This window comes from Pipistrellus kuhlii, unplaced genomic scaffold, assembly GCF_014108245.1.
Source record: "Pipistrellus kuhlii isolate mPipKuh1 unplaced genomic scaffold, mPipKuh1.p scaffold_m20_p_9, whole genome shotgun sequence".
NCBI lineage: Eukaryota > Metazoa > Chordata > Mammalia > Chiroptera > Vespertilionidae > Pipistrellus > Pipistrellus kuhlii.
This window is the reverse complement of record NW_023425595.1, coordinates 23,602,669-23,622,200: the sequence shown is the minus strand read 5'-3', so window position 1 is coordinate 23,622,200 and position 19,532 is coordinate 23,602,669. Positions and strand designations below refer to the sequence as shown.

Below are 19,532 nucleotides of genomic sequence, written 5' to 3'. Positions count from 1 at the left end.
GGAAGCCTGAGCTCTGCCATTGATTAGCCGGAGGCACCTTTCTGAGCCTCCGTTCTTTTCCTTCTCTGTAAAATGAGGATAATAAAAAAATCTGGCTGTGAATACAAAGTAGATATCGTATATGCAAGCACTTGATATGTGCCCGGCATACAGAAAAGAACTCAATAACATTTTCTGTATAGCAAGCTTGGAAATGAGCTAGATTTTTTTTTTTTTTTGAATGGGTTTTTTAGAGTGGAGAAATGGATAGGGCAACGTGATATTATTTGTGCCCCTTCACAGATTACTCCTGGTGTACGGTGGGGCCCACTGCCCCTTCCCCAGCATTCCTGGGGATTTGGAAATGTGGGACCAACCCACTACGGTGTTAGGTTGGGGATTTCTGGGGAACAATCAGGAAATGCCAGTGCTACAGCTTGGAGCAGAGGGTCAGTGCAAGAGTTGGTAGAGAACATGGGATCACAGAGGGAAAGAGGCTAACCCCAGGGTATCAGGTGGATGCAAGAGGCTTTTTGCAGAATCCATTGAAGGAGAGAAAGCCTCCTTCCTGGTTCTCTGGCTCCCATGCTGCACAGATGGATCAGCAGCTGGTCAGGAGCAGGACTGCTGTGAGCTGTCCAACACCAGACCCCGGGGAGACACTGCACTTGAAATGTGAACTCGGAGTTAGGCCTGGAGAATGGTCTGCTCCTTACACAGGAGCCCCGATGAACAGAGGCCCGGGCCGAGGCTGTTCAGCCTGGGGTTCAGAGGTGGATCAGAAGCATGGTAATGACAGCACTGGACGATTTGAACAAACTCAGAGAAGCGACATTTCCTTTAGTTACAACTGGCTTGGGGCTTCAGGGCCTTAGTGAGGAGGGGGTGAATTTAATGCCTTAACCACACTGTAAATTATTTATAGCTCGTTGCATAAATAATTATGCTCAAGTTAACTGTTTAGTAAACAGTGTAGACTTTGCTGCATCCATCAGAGGTGAAGGCATTCCAAAACAACCTGTGTTGTTTCTATAAAGCCCTTCTTTCGCCAGAGAGCCTTCCAGGTTGTGTTGAAGAGAGAGGTCAGGTGGACCCAGCTGCCATTTGATGACTCAGAAAGAATTCTCCTGTGTGTTTAGCGTGGAACCCAGCATGCTGGCAGTGTCTTCCGACGTGACCTCGCCCGAGTCCCTTCTCCGAGGGCACGTCCTCTCACCTTCCCCTCGCTCTCGGCATGCTAGCCCACTTCTCTCCATAGTGTTTCCCTGAACAAACCAGGCGCACTCCCACTGAGGACCTCTGCCTGTCTGTTCCCTCTGCCTGAATGCCGGTGTCTATAGTTGATTCTCTAACCTCTTTGACAGTTAAGTCTTATGTTCCTAAAGGCCCCACCCTGACCACTTATTTAAAGTGGCCATTACCTTCCTGCTCCCCACATGGACAATCTTTTCCCCACTTATTCTGACTCTACTTTCTTTTCTTTTTTTTCTTCTTCTTCTTTTTTTTTTTTTTAAAGGATCTTTATTTTTATTTATTTATTTATTTATTTATTTATTTATTTATATATTTTATTGATTTTTTACAGAGAGGAAGGGAGAGAGATAGAGAGCTAGAAACGTCGATGAGAGAGAAACATCGACCAGCTGCCTCTTGCACATCCCCACCGGGGATGTGCCCGCAACCCATGTACAATACATGCTCTTAACTGGAATCGAACCTGGGACCTTTCAGTCTGCAGACCGACGCTCTACCATTGAGCCAAACTGGCTTCGGCTAAAAGATCTTTATTATTGAAAGTATTACAGCTGTCCCATTTTTGCTCTCATTGAGCGCCTCCACTCCACTCCTAGCCTCTTCCCAGGCCTTCACTATTGTCTGTGTCATGGGTTATGTATATATGCATGTAAGTTCTGACTCTACTTAAAAAAATTATATATATATATATATATATATATATATATATATATATATATATTTCAGAGAGGAAAGGAGTGGGAGAGAGAGAGAGAAACATCAATGATGAGAGAGAACCATTGATCGGCTGCCCCCTGCATATCCCACACTGGGTATCCAGCCTGCAACCCAGGCATGCGCCTAAAAATTGAACCATGGACCTCCTGGTTCATAGATCGATGCTCAACTACTGATCTATGCCAGCTGGGTCCTGATTCTACCTTCTAGTAGAAGTTATTGGCTTGTCACATATACTGTTAAATTTATTATAATCTGTTTCCCCTTGCTATGAGGTACCCTTCATAGGGGCAGGGGTCTTATACTTATTTATAATGTGCCCCAAGCAGCTAAAACAGGTTTGGACACATGGTAGGCACTAAGGAAGTATTTACTGAGTGAATGAATGGATATTCAGGGTGGGGACTGTGAAAGCATGAAGGCTGCCATTCTGCAAGGACGCTGGGAGTGCCTGGAAGATGCAGTTTTTTGGGGGAGGTCCGGTCTGTGAGAGGGACTGACATCCTCAAAAGAGGAGACAGTGGTCCCATTAGACTTCACCTGTGGGACTCAAACCGAACTCCTCTTCCTGTTTTCCAAGCTTGTTTCTTCTAATGCACTCAGCAACTCAAGTAAAATAAAAACCCCCACAACACATCTTTATTTCCAGTTATTCATTATCCATATGAGTCAGAATCTGGGTCCTGCTGATTTTATCTTTTTAATTATTCTGGCATAATTATTCTCCAGCGTCACTGCAATCACCGCCAGCATTCAGAGGGAGGCAGGGTTCAGGAAAGCTGCTCTCCATGCACAGAGCTTCATCATCTTTTTTTTTTTTTTTTTTGCGTGGGATTCAAAAATATGGTGCGTGTCGTGCCTTCTGAGAGTTCCAGCGCTGCTTCCGGCCCTCACACTGAGGACCTGAGCATTCTTTGTCTCTGCCATCTCTGCCCTGCTCATTTGCCATTCTAACCCCGGAAGTTTCTCCCCAGGGTGGTACTTGGGTGTGGAGTTGGATCAGCTTTGAGAGGATGTCTTGCTTTCACCGACATCGGAGAGGCCGCCCCCCTCTGAGTTTCAGTTACTGTTCTCAAATTGTCCTACTGTGCTTCCTGGTCAATACCTGGTGGCTGCTTTGGGGTCCTTCTTTCTCACATTCATCAGATGCCACCTTCTTGCTTCCCTCTTCTTCCTCTCCTACAGAGGACAGCAGGCAGGCCTTGCAGTTGTAGGGGGCTTGTCCCCACCTGCCTGTATTTTGAGGTTTGTGGGGCTATTTGACCATCTAGTTTTGCTGTAAAATATTATCTATGGGGTTTGGAGAGTATTGGCTAATGGGTTTGGAGAGTGTCAGTTCTTATGTGGGGATTTGGAGAGATTAATTAGCTATGCTGCCGCCACTGCCATCTTTCTCGAATTTTTCCTATTTCTCCGACTTTTAAGTAACTAAGCTCTGAGGATACAGCTTTCTTTCTTTCTTTCTTTTTTTTTTTTTTTTTTTTTTAATAATTTTATTGATGTCAGAGAGGAAGGGAGAAAAGAGAGATGGAAGCATCAATGATGAGAGCGAATCATTGATTGGCTGCCTCCTGCACGTCTTACACTGGGGATCGAAACTGCAACCCAGGCATGTGTCCTGACTGGGAATCAAACTTTGATCTCGTGGTTCATGGGTTGATGCTCAACCACTATGCCACACCACCTGGGCTTCTTTTATTAAAAAAAAAAAATCTTATTGATTTTAGAGAGGAAGGGAGAAGACAGAGGCAGCTTCTTTAATTTAAACAGTTTCAATAATCACAAGCACACACAGCACTGCCTGTCAGGGATGGTTATTCCCAGCAAGTGTATATGTAAGTGAGATGGTGACTGTGACAGCCAGAGATGACTAGTGGAGTCCAGACAGCATGGCACTGCCCAGAAGGCAAGGTGGTTATGCAGAGCGGGCCTGGCAGAACCTGGCAGCTACAGTGATACCCAGTGCGAGGTGCTGAAGGGAGAAAGGATGACAGTTGTCCAATGCCACCTTGTGGCTGCCTGAACTGGTCTTTGTGTGTGTGTGTGTGTGTGTGTGTGTGTGTGTGTGTGTATGTGTGTGGAGGTGGGTATACATGAGATGAACTCTGGGGACTCCCAGAAATACTTGAGACTTCTGGCTGTTGTTTTGGGATGAGGGCAAGGTTGGGTTATATCTCTTCTCTGGGACCACATGAGCTTTCCAAGGATAGGCAATGATCACCAGCACAAGCCTGGCACACGATTAGCATCAAACATGCTCTGTGAAATCAGGTGCATCAGGGATTGACTGAGAGACACTGCTTAATGTTTTAAACCTGGTTGAACTGGTTGAGAATATCGTATGTCTGTTACAGTATCATGTGGGGCAGACACTTCCCCGAAGAGCTCAGCTCTCCCTTCAGCTTCTTCCCCTGGGCTTGAGGAAATATACCACACCTCAACAGAAAACTGTCTATTTCAAAGTTCTGAGAGTCGGGACAATGGTTGCTAAGGGTACAAGCTCTGCCCAGCCACAGCATTGCTTTAGTGGAGTATAGGAATGTTTAGAAAATTCTATATAATAAAGAGGTGATATGCAAAGTGTCCCTCACAACCTCACAAAAGATGGTCGTCCCCATGTGGTCAAAGACGGCTGCCACAAGATGGCCGACAGGGGAAGGTAGTTGTGGGTAATCAGGCTGGCAGGGGAGGGCAGTTAGAGGTGACCAGGCCTGCAGAGGAGAGCAGTTGGGAGTTACCGGGCCAGCAGGGAAGGGCAGTTGGGGGCAATTAGGCTGGCAGGGGAGCAGTTAGGCATTGATCATGCTGGTAGGGTAGTTGTTAGGCTGGCAGGCGGGTGAGTGGTGGAAGCCAGCAGTCCCAGATTGTGAAAAGGATGTTTGACTGCCGGTTTAGGCTGTGGGATCAGGCCTAAACCAGCAGTCAGACATCTCCCACAGGGTGTCAGATTGGAGAGGGTGCAGACTGGACTGAGGAACACCCCCCAGTGCATGAATTTTATGCACCAGGCCTCTAGTTACTTGTAAAAAGGCCCCTGGTTCTACTAATACCTGCTTTAAGTATTTCTATTTAAAACAAAAAGTTTATTATTGTCTTTTGTTACTTGCCCATCCCTCACACTTTTATCACAGTGCAGGGAACTCACTTATATTTTGCCTGAGATCTCAGCCAAAGACAGAATCTGAAAATCCTGAAATCTAGTTCCAGAACAGAGAAAGGAGTGAGCTCAGGGGGTTCCTATGTGCCAGGCCAGGGCAGTCATGCTCATCTTGAGTAACACTCTGCAAGTTCAGGAAATACTTGCAGCTGCTATAGCAAGGCTCACACGATGTTTGATGTTTCCCAGGCCGTCTTTGGTTTACTTGATTCGATTAAATATTTATTGCTGCCTACTATGTGTCAGACTCCATGCTGAGTGCTGGTGATGCTGAGATAAATCAGACAGTGCTTGTCATCGAGGCTCTCTCCACGTCTGCTGGAGGAGCGAGACCAGTGGAGGAACTTGGTGGTGTGGTCGGTAGGTGCGGTCTTTGGAACCAGGCTGTTTGCATGGAGTGCTGGCTCTCTTCAGTCACGTAAGTCTCCTGGTCCTCCGCATTTTCATCTGTGAAATGGAGCCAGTAACAGTGTGCACTCAGTCAGGTTACTATGCGAATACAATAATGCATGATGAGTGCTCAGCCTTGGGGGATGCTGTAAGAGTCCAGTAAAACTTTGTTATTATTATGGGTGGCTTTTGTCTACTTTCCCTTTTCCTGTAATTTCAGAACTGCTTTTCATCCTATTCTCCTTTTTTTCTTTCTTTTTTTTAAAGCTAAACACTGCTATATTGTTATCATAATGGTTTAGTTGTATCTTGGGCAGTTTGGGTGAAAAACATGCTGGGAGAAGTCAGGCGGGATGGGATGTCTTAAACGGCCAACCTGTTGTGCCCTCCACCTGCTGGTGGTCCAGAGTCCCTAATGTCCTCCCGTGTCTTGGGAAGAGTTGGCCTTGGACCTCAGTGGGATGTGCCTCGTTGGCAGGAGCTGGGGACTAGCCCCTGAGAAGGGCTGAGAGGAGGCAGGGATCCATGGCTTTACTTGTTGGCTCGATTTAGTCTTCTCTGTGTTTGGTTCCTACTTGGGGAGGAGAAGGTATCTGTTTAACAATCTCTAAAAAGAAGTTATTTAAACTCATTCTTAAAGAAAACCAGATTCCAAAGGTGTCCACTGTCTGTTCTCATTTCAGAGGCTGTCACCCTGGAAGTGGCTCCTGCCACTGGACAGCCAGGAGTCGGTGTGGCCTGGAAGCAGTAATTACATGTCTGGGGCCCCAGATCCTGGTCTGCCCGCCATTTTTTGTTTGTTTGTTTATTTTGTGTTTTTGTTTTGTTAATCCTCATCCAAGGATATTTTTTCCATTTATTTATTTTTTTAGAGAAAGTGAAAGGGGGGATGAGAGACAGAGAGAAACATTAGTGTGAGATGTTTCCCCCACATGTGCTCTGACTGGGGTCAAGGATCAAGCCTGCAACTGACGTAGGTGCCCTTGACCAGAATTGAACCCAAGACACTTCAGTCCATGGGCCAATGCTCTAACCACTGAGCAAACCAGTGAGGGCCATGTGATACATCTTAGACAGAGTCGGGCTCGCAGCTTTCCTTCGTCTTTCCACTGCTCATAAGCTGCCCCGAAGCGCTTGCTTGGAAATGGTCCTTCCTGCCTCCCTGTGTTAAGGCAGCCTCATCTTGCTCTCTGCCCTCTATTTTTCTTTTTTGAGGGGTGGGCAGAGAGGGAAGCAGCAAAGCATAGAGGTGAAGAGCAGACTCAAGTCAGGGAGACCAGGGTTCCAATCTCAGGGCTACTACATCCACCTGGCGAGTTTACTTTTCTGCATCTCAGCTTCCTTGTCTGTAAAAATGGGGATAACCATGGGTCCTAGCTCAGAAAGTTGTCCTAGGAAGTAAATAAAATAATCCACGTGAAGCACTTAGCACAGTGCTCACCACGTGGGGTGTGCTAAATAGATGTTAGCACTATTGTGCTAACTCGTTATATATGAGAAAGGGCAAGGAAAAAGAACTAAGATTTTGGGCATCTCCTTTGTATCAGGCACTGTTCTAGGTCCTTCACATTCACCATCTAATTCTTCTGTCAACCTGGTGTGGAAGGTTCAATGACTCTGTTTTATAGATGGTACATTGAGGAGAAGAGAAGTTAAGAAACTTACTCAAAAGACTAAGGCGTCCTATCAAAAGTCAGGATACTGGTTGTCCTGGTTGGGGAGTGACCAGCTGGTGGCACAGGGAGACTTCTGGGATCTGGCACTATTCTGTTTCTTTGTCTGGCTCTTGGATACACGGGTATGTTGACCTCATGAAAATTCACTGAGCTGCAACTCGATATTATGATTTGCTAACTGTTATTTACATATGTTATTCCAATAAAAATTTGAGAAACAGGAAAACATAAATGGCAGCAGCAGCAGCAGCAGACTGCCTTTCGCCACAAATTATGGGGAGCTCAGCCAGCTCTTTCTACCCCCCACACACTGACAGAAAGCCTTGGTCTGCCGAAGCTCCTTGTTCTCTCAGGGGAAGGAAACATGGTAAGCCCAAGGCCCTTACACAATGGGCTGTTCCGTCCCAAGAAAGCTCTGGTTCAAGGCCTGTGCATGTAGTGAAGGAAAAAGCTGGGTTATCATGAGCCAATGTGAGCACCTGACTCTGCCAGAGGGAGCTAAGCACAGAAGGTGTGAATCCAAGAGGCTTGCCTAGGGGTCAGCCACTGGTGGGTTCCAGGGCAGCTAATGGGCCGACTGGAAGACAAACCCAGCTGGGCTTGCCATGTTTCCTTCCCCTGAGAGAACAACTTTTACCCGTTGGCCCACCGGGGTACCCCCTTTAAACACTTTCATATGAATACATATTTAAATTAATGACAGAGAGGAAGGGAGAGGGAGAGAAAGAGAAACACTGATCAGCTACCTCCTGCATGCCCCCTCACTGGAGATCCAGTCCACAACCAGGGCATGTGTCATGATGGGAATTAAACCAGGACTTCCTGGTCTATGGGTCAACCCTCAAACACCAAGGCACGCCAGCTGGGCACTTTCAGGTTCTTTGAGGAAGCTTCCACTCCTGCTCCATAGCCAGGTCCCTCCTACCCATGCCCTGAAGCTTGGTTTCTCTAGGTCTGCCATCCACGGGGCACGTGACATGAAGTCGGAGAGACAGTCCATCTCAGCCTGTGCTTCTGGCTGGGGAAGAAGCAAACGAAGTGAAATTCTTTCTGGGGGGAATACGGTGAGACAGCCACAGGCCTATTCTCCAGACTCCACCTCCTTCCCCAAGCCCTCTATTTTTTTAGAGAAACTTTTTTAAAAATTTGAAAATAGTGTTAGGTTTACAGAAAGTTTCAAATGTAGCACAGACTGGTCCCTGACACCACACACCCAGTTCCCCTGATTGTTCACGTCTTATATGAGCAAGGGACATTTGTCACAACCAAGGACCTAGCGCCGCGCTGTCACTATTAACTAAATGCGAGACTTTATTCAGATGCGACTAGTTTTCCATGAATGTCCTTTTCTCTTTCAGGATTCTATCCATGTCCTATCACACTCAGTCATGTCCTCTGGCCGTGACAGTGCCTTGTTCCCCCCATGTTTTTTATGGCCTCTGTGACCTTGAGGAGTCCTGGTCCTGTATCTTGTAGAATGTCCCTCAGTTTGGGTCCCTGATGTCTTTCCCATGATGGGACCAAGGCTGTGTATTTTGGGGACTAATGCCTTAGAAGCAAAGTGTCCTTCTCAACACATTGCATCGGGAGCATGTGCTATCAACAAAGCTTATCAAGTGACGAGATTCAGTTTGATCACTTGGCTGAGGTGGTGCCAGGATACACCACTGCAAAGCTACCTTGTCCCTCCACTATCTCAACTCTTTTCTCTGGAATTGAGTCACTAAGGACAGCCCACGCTCAAACCCCATCCCATCTGTTTGTAATTGGGTTTATCTAATGCAAGGCCTGTAAACACACACTCATCTGAGTCCGAGAGACACACAGACTCACACCCAGGCACCCAGACTTGGGCATACAGGTAATACAGACAGACAGCCAGACGAGTCCATAACCATGGACGCTCACAGAGACAAATATGCAGATACTGAGAAATCCTCAGTTTCGTCATCCCATTTCTCTGACTAGCATTAATTAAAATCGATTAGAATTTTAATGAACACAGCATCTGAAATCCCACTTCCTGTCTACTTTGTAAGTGTCTTAGAGAGTGAGAACCAGGTATGCCTCCAGGGAGTTGGGAGTGGAGGGGGTGACAGAAATGCAGTTTTGGATCTAATCAGGCCTCTGGTGGCTCCCCTTTCTCACTTCCTGGCTCTTCTATGGCCCTTTCCCAGGCCAGAAGGAAGAGGGTGTGAATATCTCCCCCAGAGCTCTTCCACGGGGAGACATACTGAGAACTCACCCCAGGACTGACTTCCTTGGTGCCAGGTGCTGCGACAGCAGTCTTTCAGCCCCTCTAGCCTCCGCCTCTGTTGCCCTTCCCCCTCCTCCTTCATTAGCATCTCAGAACTTTCAGCATGAACCTGACTCTGGCTTTCAAAGCTTCTAAGGTCAGGGTCCTGGTCATCTCTCCTGCTTTCCCTCTCATGGCTCCCACTTTTCCAGCCCAACTGACCATTGTCCTGTTGTCTGCCTCCCTGGAATATACTCCCACTTCTTCATGTGTCCAATCCTCCCCGGCTCTGAGGCAACTTTCTCCAGGCACCTTCCCCTGTCCTCCAACTGGTTGCGACAGCTCCCTTCTTTGAATTTCCAGAAAACCCTTTCTTTAAGGGATGACACTCACTCACCTCTGCTCAGTTACTTGTGTTGTAGGAAGAGTTCTTTTTATTGGAAGCAATAGACGTGGGCTCCTGGACATACTCTGTATGTACCGGTATCCCTCACCGAAGCTGTTGTTGTGAATGTGGCCCATGTCCAATAGCTCCGGTCTCTGAGACGGTTGGTTTTAAGTTTCATAGTTTGGGGAGAGGAAATTGGGTGAGTTCAGCTTGGTTCAGGAGCCCACCCATGGCTCAACCAACAACTACGGCTGGGGACATTTTCACAGCACAGACAGGATCCCTGAGGGGTGGACAGATTGTTCCTGTATTTGGAAGGAGAGATATTTCCCAAGAGAAGGGAAAAGCGGGAGCCTCCCCAGGAGGCAGCTGAATGTAATGTGTCTTTGCTATTGAAAGAAGGAGGAAGGAGGCTGGGAAGCCAAGAGCAGCAGATGTCCACTGCAAAGTGTTTATGGAGCGAATGCCGGTGAGCGAGTGATGAGTTCATGTGTTGCCTTTTAAAATCCCAAGATCAGTCGGTCTCCCAGTTCTCTATCTCTATAACATGATGATCTATGCTTTTCCATTTTCAATATTCCCTTTCCAGGGGTAGCCTGAGTGGTGGAGGCACAGGGAGTCCACTGCAGGGGAAAGCATTGCATGCCTGCACTCGGCCACTTGTTCGCTAGAGCATATTTTACCTAGTAGCTGGTATATACCAGGCACTGGCAATAAACCAGATACGAGGGATTGTCCCTCACAGGACTTTGTCGAGTTTCAGAAAAACTCACCAATTACAATAGAAAGTTGTTAGTGCTCCAGTGGAGGATGCATGAAGGGGTATGAGGCCCTGGGAAGCAGCTAGGGAGCTCTGGCTGAGGCTTTTCAAAGAAAATAACATGAGAGCTGGGTTTTGAAGGGCGAGTAGGAGCTTGCTAGGTAGAGAGGAAGGAAAGGAGGGTCTGTTGGAGAGTACTGTGCAAGGCCACAGAGCTTTGTAGAAGAGAGTGGTGTGGTTGGGAAATAGGAAAGTTGATTGTGCAGAGAGTACTAGGTGTGCCAGTTAATCATAGTGGGTTTTGTAATAATAATAATAATAAAAAAAAACCATGATAATTTCAAGAGAAACATCAAAAGTGCTTTATTCAAAGTAATGTCCACCGCTAGCTACACATTTCTCCATCTTTCAGGTAATTTGTGGATACCGTCCCAATAGAACTTTTCTTGTTTTGAGGCAAACCATTCAAAGACCCAATTTTCCACTTCTTCGTATGTTTTAAAATGCTACTCAGAAAGTGCATGTTCCATCAATCTGAACAAGTGGTAATCTGAAGGAGCAAGGTCTGGTGAATATAGCGGGTGGGTTACTACTTCCCAGACAAGATCTTTTAACGTGTCTTTAACTAGTTTTGAAGTGTGTGATGGTGCATTATCATGAAGCAAAATTACTTTGCCATGTCTTCTGGAACATTTTGGTCATTTCATGATCAAAGTGTGGTTCAGATTGGTTATTTGTTGTTGATAGTGATCAGTATTAATGGTTTCACCTGGTTTTAGAAGCTCATAATACACCACATCTTCCTGATAGCACCATACTCAGAGCATTGTCTTCTTTCCGAAGTGATTTGGCCTTGCAGTTGATGTTGATGGTTGACTTGGATCAACCCATGATATTGTGCGTTTGGGATTCTCAAAATAAATCCACTTTTCATCGCCAGTCACAATTCAATGTAAAAAAGGACTTTTTTTCTCATGCCATTGAAGCAACATTTTACTGATGACTTTTTGGTTTTCCACTTGTCTTTCGTTCAGTTGAAGTGGCACCCATTTTCCTTCCTTTAAAATCTTTTCCATTGCTTGTAAATAATTGGAAATTGTTTGCTGAGCAATGTTTAATATTTCTGCAAGTTATTTTTGAGTTTGACATGCATCTTCATCCAGAAATGCTTGTAATTGTTGGTCTTCAAACTTTTTCAGTTGACCTGATGTTCTTTGTCTTTCACATCGAAATCATCACTTTTAAAACATTTAAACCAGCGTTCACAAGTATCTTGAGATGGAGCAAGTTCACCATAAGCTTCCCAAAGTATTCAGCAGCACTTTAATTCAAAATAATAAATTATAACTTCCCACAAATGCTCTTTTTTTTTTTTTTTGGCACAAAATCTAACATTTTTAAGGGTAAAAATATCTACAATGTTAACACCTTCAGCAAATTGGGTATATGAAGTTTTGAAGCTTGTTGTAAATACAAAAAAATAGCATACATATCAAATCGAATATATATCAACATATGTGTAACTCCATCTATTGAAAAATATCCACATTACTAACCAGTACACCTATAGTATGTGTTTTTGGTAAGGGTGCTAAGAGGTAGAGGAAGATGGAAAAGGGAGAGACGTGAGAAGGGAGACTGGAGTCATATCTTGGATACCCCTGATCTGAGCCTCATGAATTTTGAGTTATGCCTGGGGCAGTGGTGGTGGTGGGGGCATACAGGGAATAATATATATATATTAAAATGAGAGGCCTGGTGTATGAAATTTGTGCATGGGTAGGGTCCCTAGGCCTGGCTGCTGATCAGGGCTAATTGGTACCTTCTGGCTGGCCGGGGCCTCCCTTCCCAGCTGTGGCTGCTGGCCAGGGTTTTCCTTTGTTTTGAGTCTCTTCCTGGTGGTCAATGCATATCATAGTGAGCGATGGAACTCCTGATGGTCTCCCAGTTGAACTCCCAAGGGGACACTTTGCCTATTAGGCATATATATACACACACACACACACACACACACACACACACACACATATATATATATATATATATATATATATATACACACACATACATACATACATACTATGAGTTCATACAGATAGAGTGGGCAGCAGGGCACTGTGATTTCAGGTGGTTCTCTCTCATTATACATACATATATATTTGTATATAATAGCTACTTTTATAAAGGGAGAGCAAGAAAAAAGGTCATTGGTGAGTTTTTGTTTTTAACAATAGTCAGTTACACCGTTCAGAAAGTCCTGCTCCTTCTCTAAATAACAGTAAATATAAAGGTATGGGTTAACTGTGATAAAGGGAGCATGCCTTTATAATTTTAATTCTGCTGGGTGCATTTGCCTCACCTAGCTGGCCTCTTCAGTGCCCTCTGGGTCCCATCCTGACTCAAAATAAAACACCTGTCCTCACCGTGTCCCACACAGCCTTACAGAATCTGCCTCCCTCCCCGCCCTCCCCGCCCCCAACTCTCTCACCTAATGTTCTCCATCCCTCTCTCCTCCTGGCTGATGCTGGCATCCTTGTTATTCCTCACCCATCTCAAGGACACTTGTGCCCCAGAGCCTTTGCACTTGCTGTGCTCTCTCCCTAAAACAGTTTGCTCCCAGATATTTACGTAGCTCACTCCCTCCTATCCTTCCAGTCTTGACTCAAATCCCCTATCTCAGTGAGTCTTCTCTCACACACCTATTTTATTTTATTTTATTTATTTTAAATATATTTTTTATTGATTTTTTTACAGAGAGGAAGGGAGAGAAATAGAGAGCTAGAAACACCCAGGAGAGAGAAACATCAACCAGCTGCCTCCTGCATACCTGCCACCAGGGATGTGCCCACAACCAATGTACATGCCCCTGACTGGAATCGAACCTGGGACCCTTCAGTCCGCAGACCGACGCTCTATCCACTAAGCCAAACTGGTTTTGGCTCACACATCTATTTTAAATTGCTGTGTCTACTGCCTTTCCCACTCCCAGCACTCTCTACCCTCCTCCCCCATTCTCTTGTCCTTCACGGCATGTACCACCTCCAACATATTACATGCATTGCTTATTTATTTTGGAAGTTGCTTAAAAAGCTGACTGTCACCTCACTTGAATGTAAGCTTCCCGAGGGAAGTGATTTTATGTACGTGTTTACTGTGACAGCCCAGGGCTTTGAAGGGTACTTGGCACATATTAGGCACCGAGTATATATATCTTTTTAAAATAAGTGAAAGTGGGAGGCAGGTGGGAAATAGCTTGAGGCAGGCAAGATGAGGGACAGAAACACTAGTTGGACAACTGTTGCAAGCCAGAGACAAAGGGCTTGAGCCCAACTTTAATGATGTACCGTGCACTTCTTCTGTCCCAATCTTCAGGTGATGTTGAAATCTGTCACTGTGAAATTTCTTCCTACTTTGTCTCGATGCTCTAGGCAGATCAAAAGCCCCAGGAGAGAGGGAGCTTGGCATGTTCATCTCCATTTTCCCGCAGTGCCTGGCATTTATATGATATTAAGTGTGAGGCGCTCAACAAATGTTCAGTGCTTCATTAATGATGTTATTACTGAGTTGTATTTGACTTAGTGAATTCCAGGGTGAATTATATCCAGTAAAGATCTTGGTATCTAATCTACATTCTCATGCTGTTATACTGGAGTTAATTTTGTTCCATTAAAAAAACAAAACAGCGTACATGCTGATGATAGAAAATTGAGAAATTAGGGAAAAGTTGAAAAAAAAAAAAAAAGCCTTAGTTCCACCACCCATAAAGAACCATCAGCATTTTAATCTTTTCTTTATATATTTTTTTCCGACATAGTTTTTAAGAAAACATAATTATAACAATTATGTGTATACAGTCTTGCATACCGCTTTCCCTACTTTATTAGTGCACACATTTTTTCTTTGTTCTAAACTTTTGGAAAGCATTATTTTTTAAATAAGTGCATACTATATAACCAAGTAGTTGTACCACAGCTTATTTAACTAACATCGGATAATTATACCATTTCCAGTTTCCTCTTATTGCAAAGATGATGTGCTACTCTGCAAACTTATTGCTTATTATTTGTCTGGTTATCTGCCCCTGAGACTTCTGTGCTTGTCTTATTATCTGTTAAATCACATGTGTCAAACACAAGGCCTGCGGGCCAAATCCGTCCCGCCAGGCCTTGCAATGTGGCCCGCACCGCGCTGTCATCACTGCACTCCACTGCGTTTCCATCACAATGACAGTTTATGACTGTTCAGTAAACCATTCGGCCCGCGATTTAGGCTGGATTTTAGATTTTGGCCCCTTCTCTGATTGAGTTCGACACCCCTATGTTAAATGAACATAATCCTATATAATAAAAGGCTAACGTGCAAATTGACCAAACGGCAGAACGACTGGTTGCTATAATGCACAGACCACAGACGCTGAATGCAGGAGAAGCTCCGCTCAGCCAGAAGCTGGGCTCATGGCTGGCGAGTGCAGCAGTAGAGGCAGGAGCCCTTCCTGCCTCTGTGGCAGCACAGAGGATGTCCAATTGCAGGCCTAAGCCGGCAGTCGGACATTTCCTGAGGGCTCCTGGATGGTGAGAGGGCACACGCTGGGCTGAGGGATCCTCCCTTCCCCCTGAGTGCATGGGTTTTGTGCACTAGGCTTCTCGTGAGGAATAAAAGGATTAAAGTAGGTGAATGCAAGACACAGTGATGAGCACATAGGTGTTCAGTAAACATCAGGTGTCTTGGAATGGAGACCTTTGGAAATTGTGGAGGGTTGATAGCCACTGCGCTGTTCCCCGGCTGCAGGCTGCACCTGATGCAGGTGGACTCGGTCCAGCGCTGGATGGAGGACCTGAAGCTCATGACCGAGTGCGAGTGCATGTGTGTCCTGCAGGCGAAGCCCATCAGCCTGGAGGAGGATGCACAAGGTGACCTCATCCTGGCAGGCGGCCCGGGCCCTGGAGACCCCCTGCAGCTGCTGCTCAAGAGGGGCTGGGTCATCAGCACCGAGCTGCGCAGGATTGGCCAGAAGCTGGCCCAGGACCGCTGGGCGCGTGTCCACAGCATGAGTGTGCGTCTGACCTGCCACGCCCGCTCCATGGTCAGCGAGTACAGTGCTGTCAGCAGGAGCTCCTCGCAGGAGATGGGCCAGGTCAGTGGCTCTGGGTTGGGTGTGGGAGGGCATGCTTTCTAGAAGAATGGGTCTAAATGCTGCGGCATCTGAACCCTCCCTGCCCCAGGGACCTCCTTCCTTTTCCAGGAAAGCAGGGAGGACAGTAAGAACATTTATGGAGTGTAAACTCTGTGCTAGGAAGTGTTCTAGGCCTTTTTACACACATCTCCTTTTACATGCACAACCTCTGAAGCTGATATAGCCAATGATGAGAGGCTGCCCAATGATTAAGTATACCACTTTAACGCCAGAATGCCTGGTTTCAAATGTCAGCTCTGCTGTGTGACATTGGCAAGTTACTTAACTTCTCTGTGCCCTAGTTCTGTCATCCTAATGAGTATAATAACAGTACTTGTCTCCTAGAACTGTTGTGAGGACTGATTTATTACATGTAAAACATTAATATTTTATATGTAAAACAGTTGATTAAAAATATTAGCTGGCATGTAGTGTTGTCCTCACTTTAGAGATGAAAAAACAGAAACTCAGAGAACATAACTAACTTGTCCAAAGTGATGCACTAAATGGTGTAATCAGGATTCAACCTAAGCCTTCCTAATTCCAAAGCCCATGACTTCTTCTTCTCCAAGATCAAGGGGAGCCAGTGGAACCTCTCCCCTGTTGCTTCTCTTTCCACTGGCATTTACTTTCTGCCTTAGTGCTACACCTTCTCCTGGCCTCACTCTGCAGGCAGTAAACTCCTATTCATGCTTGGAAGCCCAGCTCGAATGCTGTTTCCTCTCTGAAGCGTCCCAGATTGCCTGGCATAGCTAGTTGCTCAGTATTCTTTTCTTAGCGCTCCCCACACAGCTGGTGATGACCTCTTTTGTCATATCACACTGTACTATAATTTATGTGCCTGTGTCCCAAATCGGATGGCTCCATTCTTCACCTTTATGCCCCACAGGGCCCAGTGCAGCGGTTGGTCCTTAGTCAATGTTGATTGAATCGAACAACATTGACCTATTTCTCTACAGGTTGAGAAGCTGCTCATGGAGAAGTGCTCGGAGCTCTCGGCAGTCACAGAGAGGTAAACCTGGGTGCTGGGTCAATGTCGACAGGGTGTGCGCTGTCCTCAGGGGGTGGGAGGGGCTGGCATCTTCTTCCAGAAGGAGAGCAGGAGTCGGCAGGAGGGTGGGGGAAGGGGGCGGGGGTTGGTGATGGTCTGGGAATTTCCTTCTGCTGATTTTTATCGGCAGCACTGGAAGACTCCCTTGGGGTTTTCTTTCCCATTTTCAGGCCCTGGGTAGAATGTAAACCACAGAGGAGAGGCCTGGGCATGGGAAGAAAGGATTCTTGCTGGTTGGTTTTAAGGAATCGGTTTCCCACAGCCAGATGTGGGCCTGGGAAGGCCCCCTGACCCCCGGGGTCAAGGCATGGTGAAAGCAGACACTCACACCCTTACATTCACACAGACGCCATAGACACGGGTTTCACACTCACTTGCTCATACGCAGACACATAAACACACACTCCTGCAATCTCAGAAATACACTCATACCCTCTTCTCTGTATCTCACACACATACACTTCCATCATTTATACTCAGACACCACCCCCCCCCCCCCCCACACTCTACCTCACATGTACACACACCCGGTTATGTGTTGGCATTCTCCCTCACCCCTTCTGGCCCCCATGCTTTGGAAGAAAAACCTGCAACTGGGGATACCCCGGGCCCCCATGAGGCCCTGGGCCTCCCAGTGTGGAACATTCTCAGGACATAGGGATACATACCCCTGTCTGGGGTGAAAATCCTCCAGCTTCCTTTCTGCACATTGTAGGCAGTAGGTCCTTAAAGGGCATTGCCACACACCTGCAGTGAGCACCAGCCAAGCTCCCATTCCCCCTACCCCTGACCCTGGCTGTGGCGATGGCAGATTCTCCCAGGTAGGATTTGGCGGCTTTCTTCCTGGTGCCGTGGACTGTTATCTCCCATCTCAGGCCAGCACTTATCTGATCTGAGCACTAGGATGCCAGGAGATGGGCTGTCTATGGAATGTTCCTGCTTAGACTCCCAGGAGTTGCTGTGTCCTCCCCAGGCCACTGGCGCCCCAGCAGGCCTGCAGCAGGCCCACATCTGGCCCCTGCAGCACTGTGGATTGACTGCCTGCCCGTGGCTGTGGCCCACCCATGTTGTATTTTCCCCAGGTGCCTCCAGGTTGAGAATGAGCACGTCCTGAAGTCAATGAAGGCCTGCGTGAGCGAGACCCTGAGCACGCTGGGCCAGCATTTTGGCCAGCTGCTGGAGTTGGCCCTGACCCGGGAGGTGCAGGTCAGTGCAGGCGGGGCCGCAGGGGGAGGGGTGGGTGAAGGAACTGGGCCAGGCTGGGGGAAGAAGCTCCGAGTCCCCTTTCTGGGAGGGCATCCTCCTTAGACCACCCACACACACGAGAGACAGGGCTGTCAGGGCTGAGCAGCCTTCTCAAGCATTTAGCTCAACCCTGCGCTCCCCAAAGGTAAACACTGCAGCACAGAGAGAGAAGACACTTACCCGAGGTCACACAGCATGGCAGTGGCAGGACCTGACGTGGTTCAATGGCACTCTCAGGATTGCTCCCACTATCCTATATCTTCCCCGCTGTTACTGTTCACAGTGCGCACACTGGATTTTTATTTTATTTTAAAAAAATTATTTTATTGATATTTTACAGAGAGGAAGGGAGATAGAGAGTTAGAAACATCAGATGAGAGAGTAATATCGATCAGCTGCCTCCTGCACACTCCCCACTGGGGATGTGCCCACAACCAAAGTACATATCCTTGACCGGAATGGAACCTGGGACCCTTCAGTCTGCAGGCCAACGCTCTATCCACTGAACCAAACCGGTTAGGGCCGCTCTGGATTTTTATCGTCCTGAAAGTCTTAAGGCACCGATAGAAAACAAGCTGATTCTGCACGTCCTGGCTATAGAGAAGAATCTAGAAAGGTCATATAGTCCAGTCCGGCCTCCAGGCAGACTCAAGCTTGGTTCCAGAAAGGGGGAGGGTTTCTGGAGCCAATAGGTCTATCGCCAACCTGTGGTTCATTCACCAAGAGACCCTGGCACATGAGCCTCTTCAGCCTAGGCATTTTCCTCACCTACAACGTGCCACCCTGCGCTCGCTTCGGCGACCCATACACTGAAACAGGAGCCATACAGAGACGACTAGCACGGCCCTATGCAAGGATGGCATGTGGATTCACTAAGCGTTCCGTATTTAACAAACAAATAAATCAAGGGCAGCCCTTCCCCTGGAGGAAAGTGAGAGAACTAAGCAAACAACATATGGAAACTGCTTGGCACATAGCACGGGTTAAGTACATGTTATTTCTCTCCCTTTGCCTTTTCCTATTTTACAAGCCTTCCATAAGGTTTTCATTCCGAAAGGTATTTACATGTTATTTATAGACACAGAAAGACTGTGTTGCATATTTGCCATTCTTTTCCCACCGCCAAATGAAAGCCTTCCACAAATAACACATCCCTCTCCATGTCGGCTTTCCTCCAAGCTCAGTCCCTCTGCCGAGGCGGGACTTCGCTTTGTCTCTTTCCTGGGACTGGCTCGTTTTGCACAGTCACAAGCCCTGCTGGCCTCACCCATCCTCATCCTCCCGACCCAGAAAGACCAAGGCCGCTCATACTGCCTTGAGGGTCTGGGGCAAGGGGGAGCAAGGGCCAGGCTGGGGTGCTGGGGCCGGCATTTAGAGATGATGAGCAAACGCTGACAGTCACATGGAGGGGCAGGCGGAGGTTCCAGCTGGGGTCAGTGTCCCAAACGGAACCAGGAAGTCCCAGAGGGACCCAGGGGAACAGGAGGGCCGAATGGGGGCGTGATG

The 19,532-nt window shown here is 46.9% G+C and overlaps 1 protein-coding gene and 1 non-coding gene across 3 annotated transcripts in view; both read left to right on the top strand.

The window, feature by feature from the left end:
- The window catches only part of INSC (INSC spindle orientation adaptor protein), a 125,089-nt gene that overhangs the window by 46,946 nt on the left and 58,611 nt on the right, over positions 1-19,532 (top strand). For both annotated transcript variants that reach the window (XM_036427816.2, XM_036427817.2), the window contains exons 3-5: positions 15,346-15,691; positions 16,690-16,742; positions 17,864-17,987. In XM_036427816.2, the coding sequence (XP_036283709.1) occupies positions 15,346-15,691; positions 16,690-16,742; positions 17,864-17,987 (523 nt within the window). The remainder of the gene's footprint in view (positions 1-15,345; positions 15,692-16,689; positions 16,743-17,863; positions 17,988-19,532) is intronic.
- Positions 18,814-18,917, top strand: LOC118713820. The gene has a single exon (XR_004986386.1). It is a non-coding gene; the product is annotated as a U6 spliceosomal RNA (small nuclear RNA).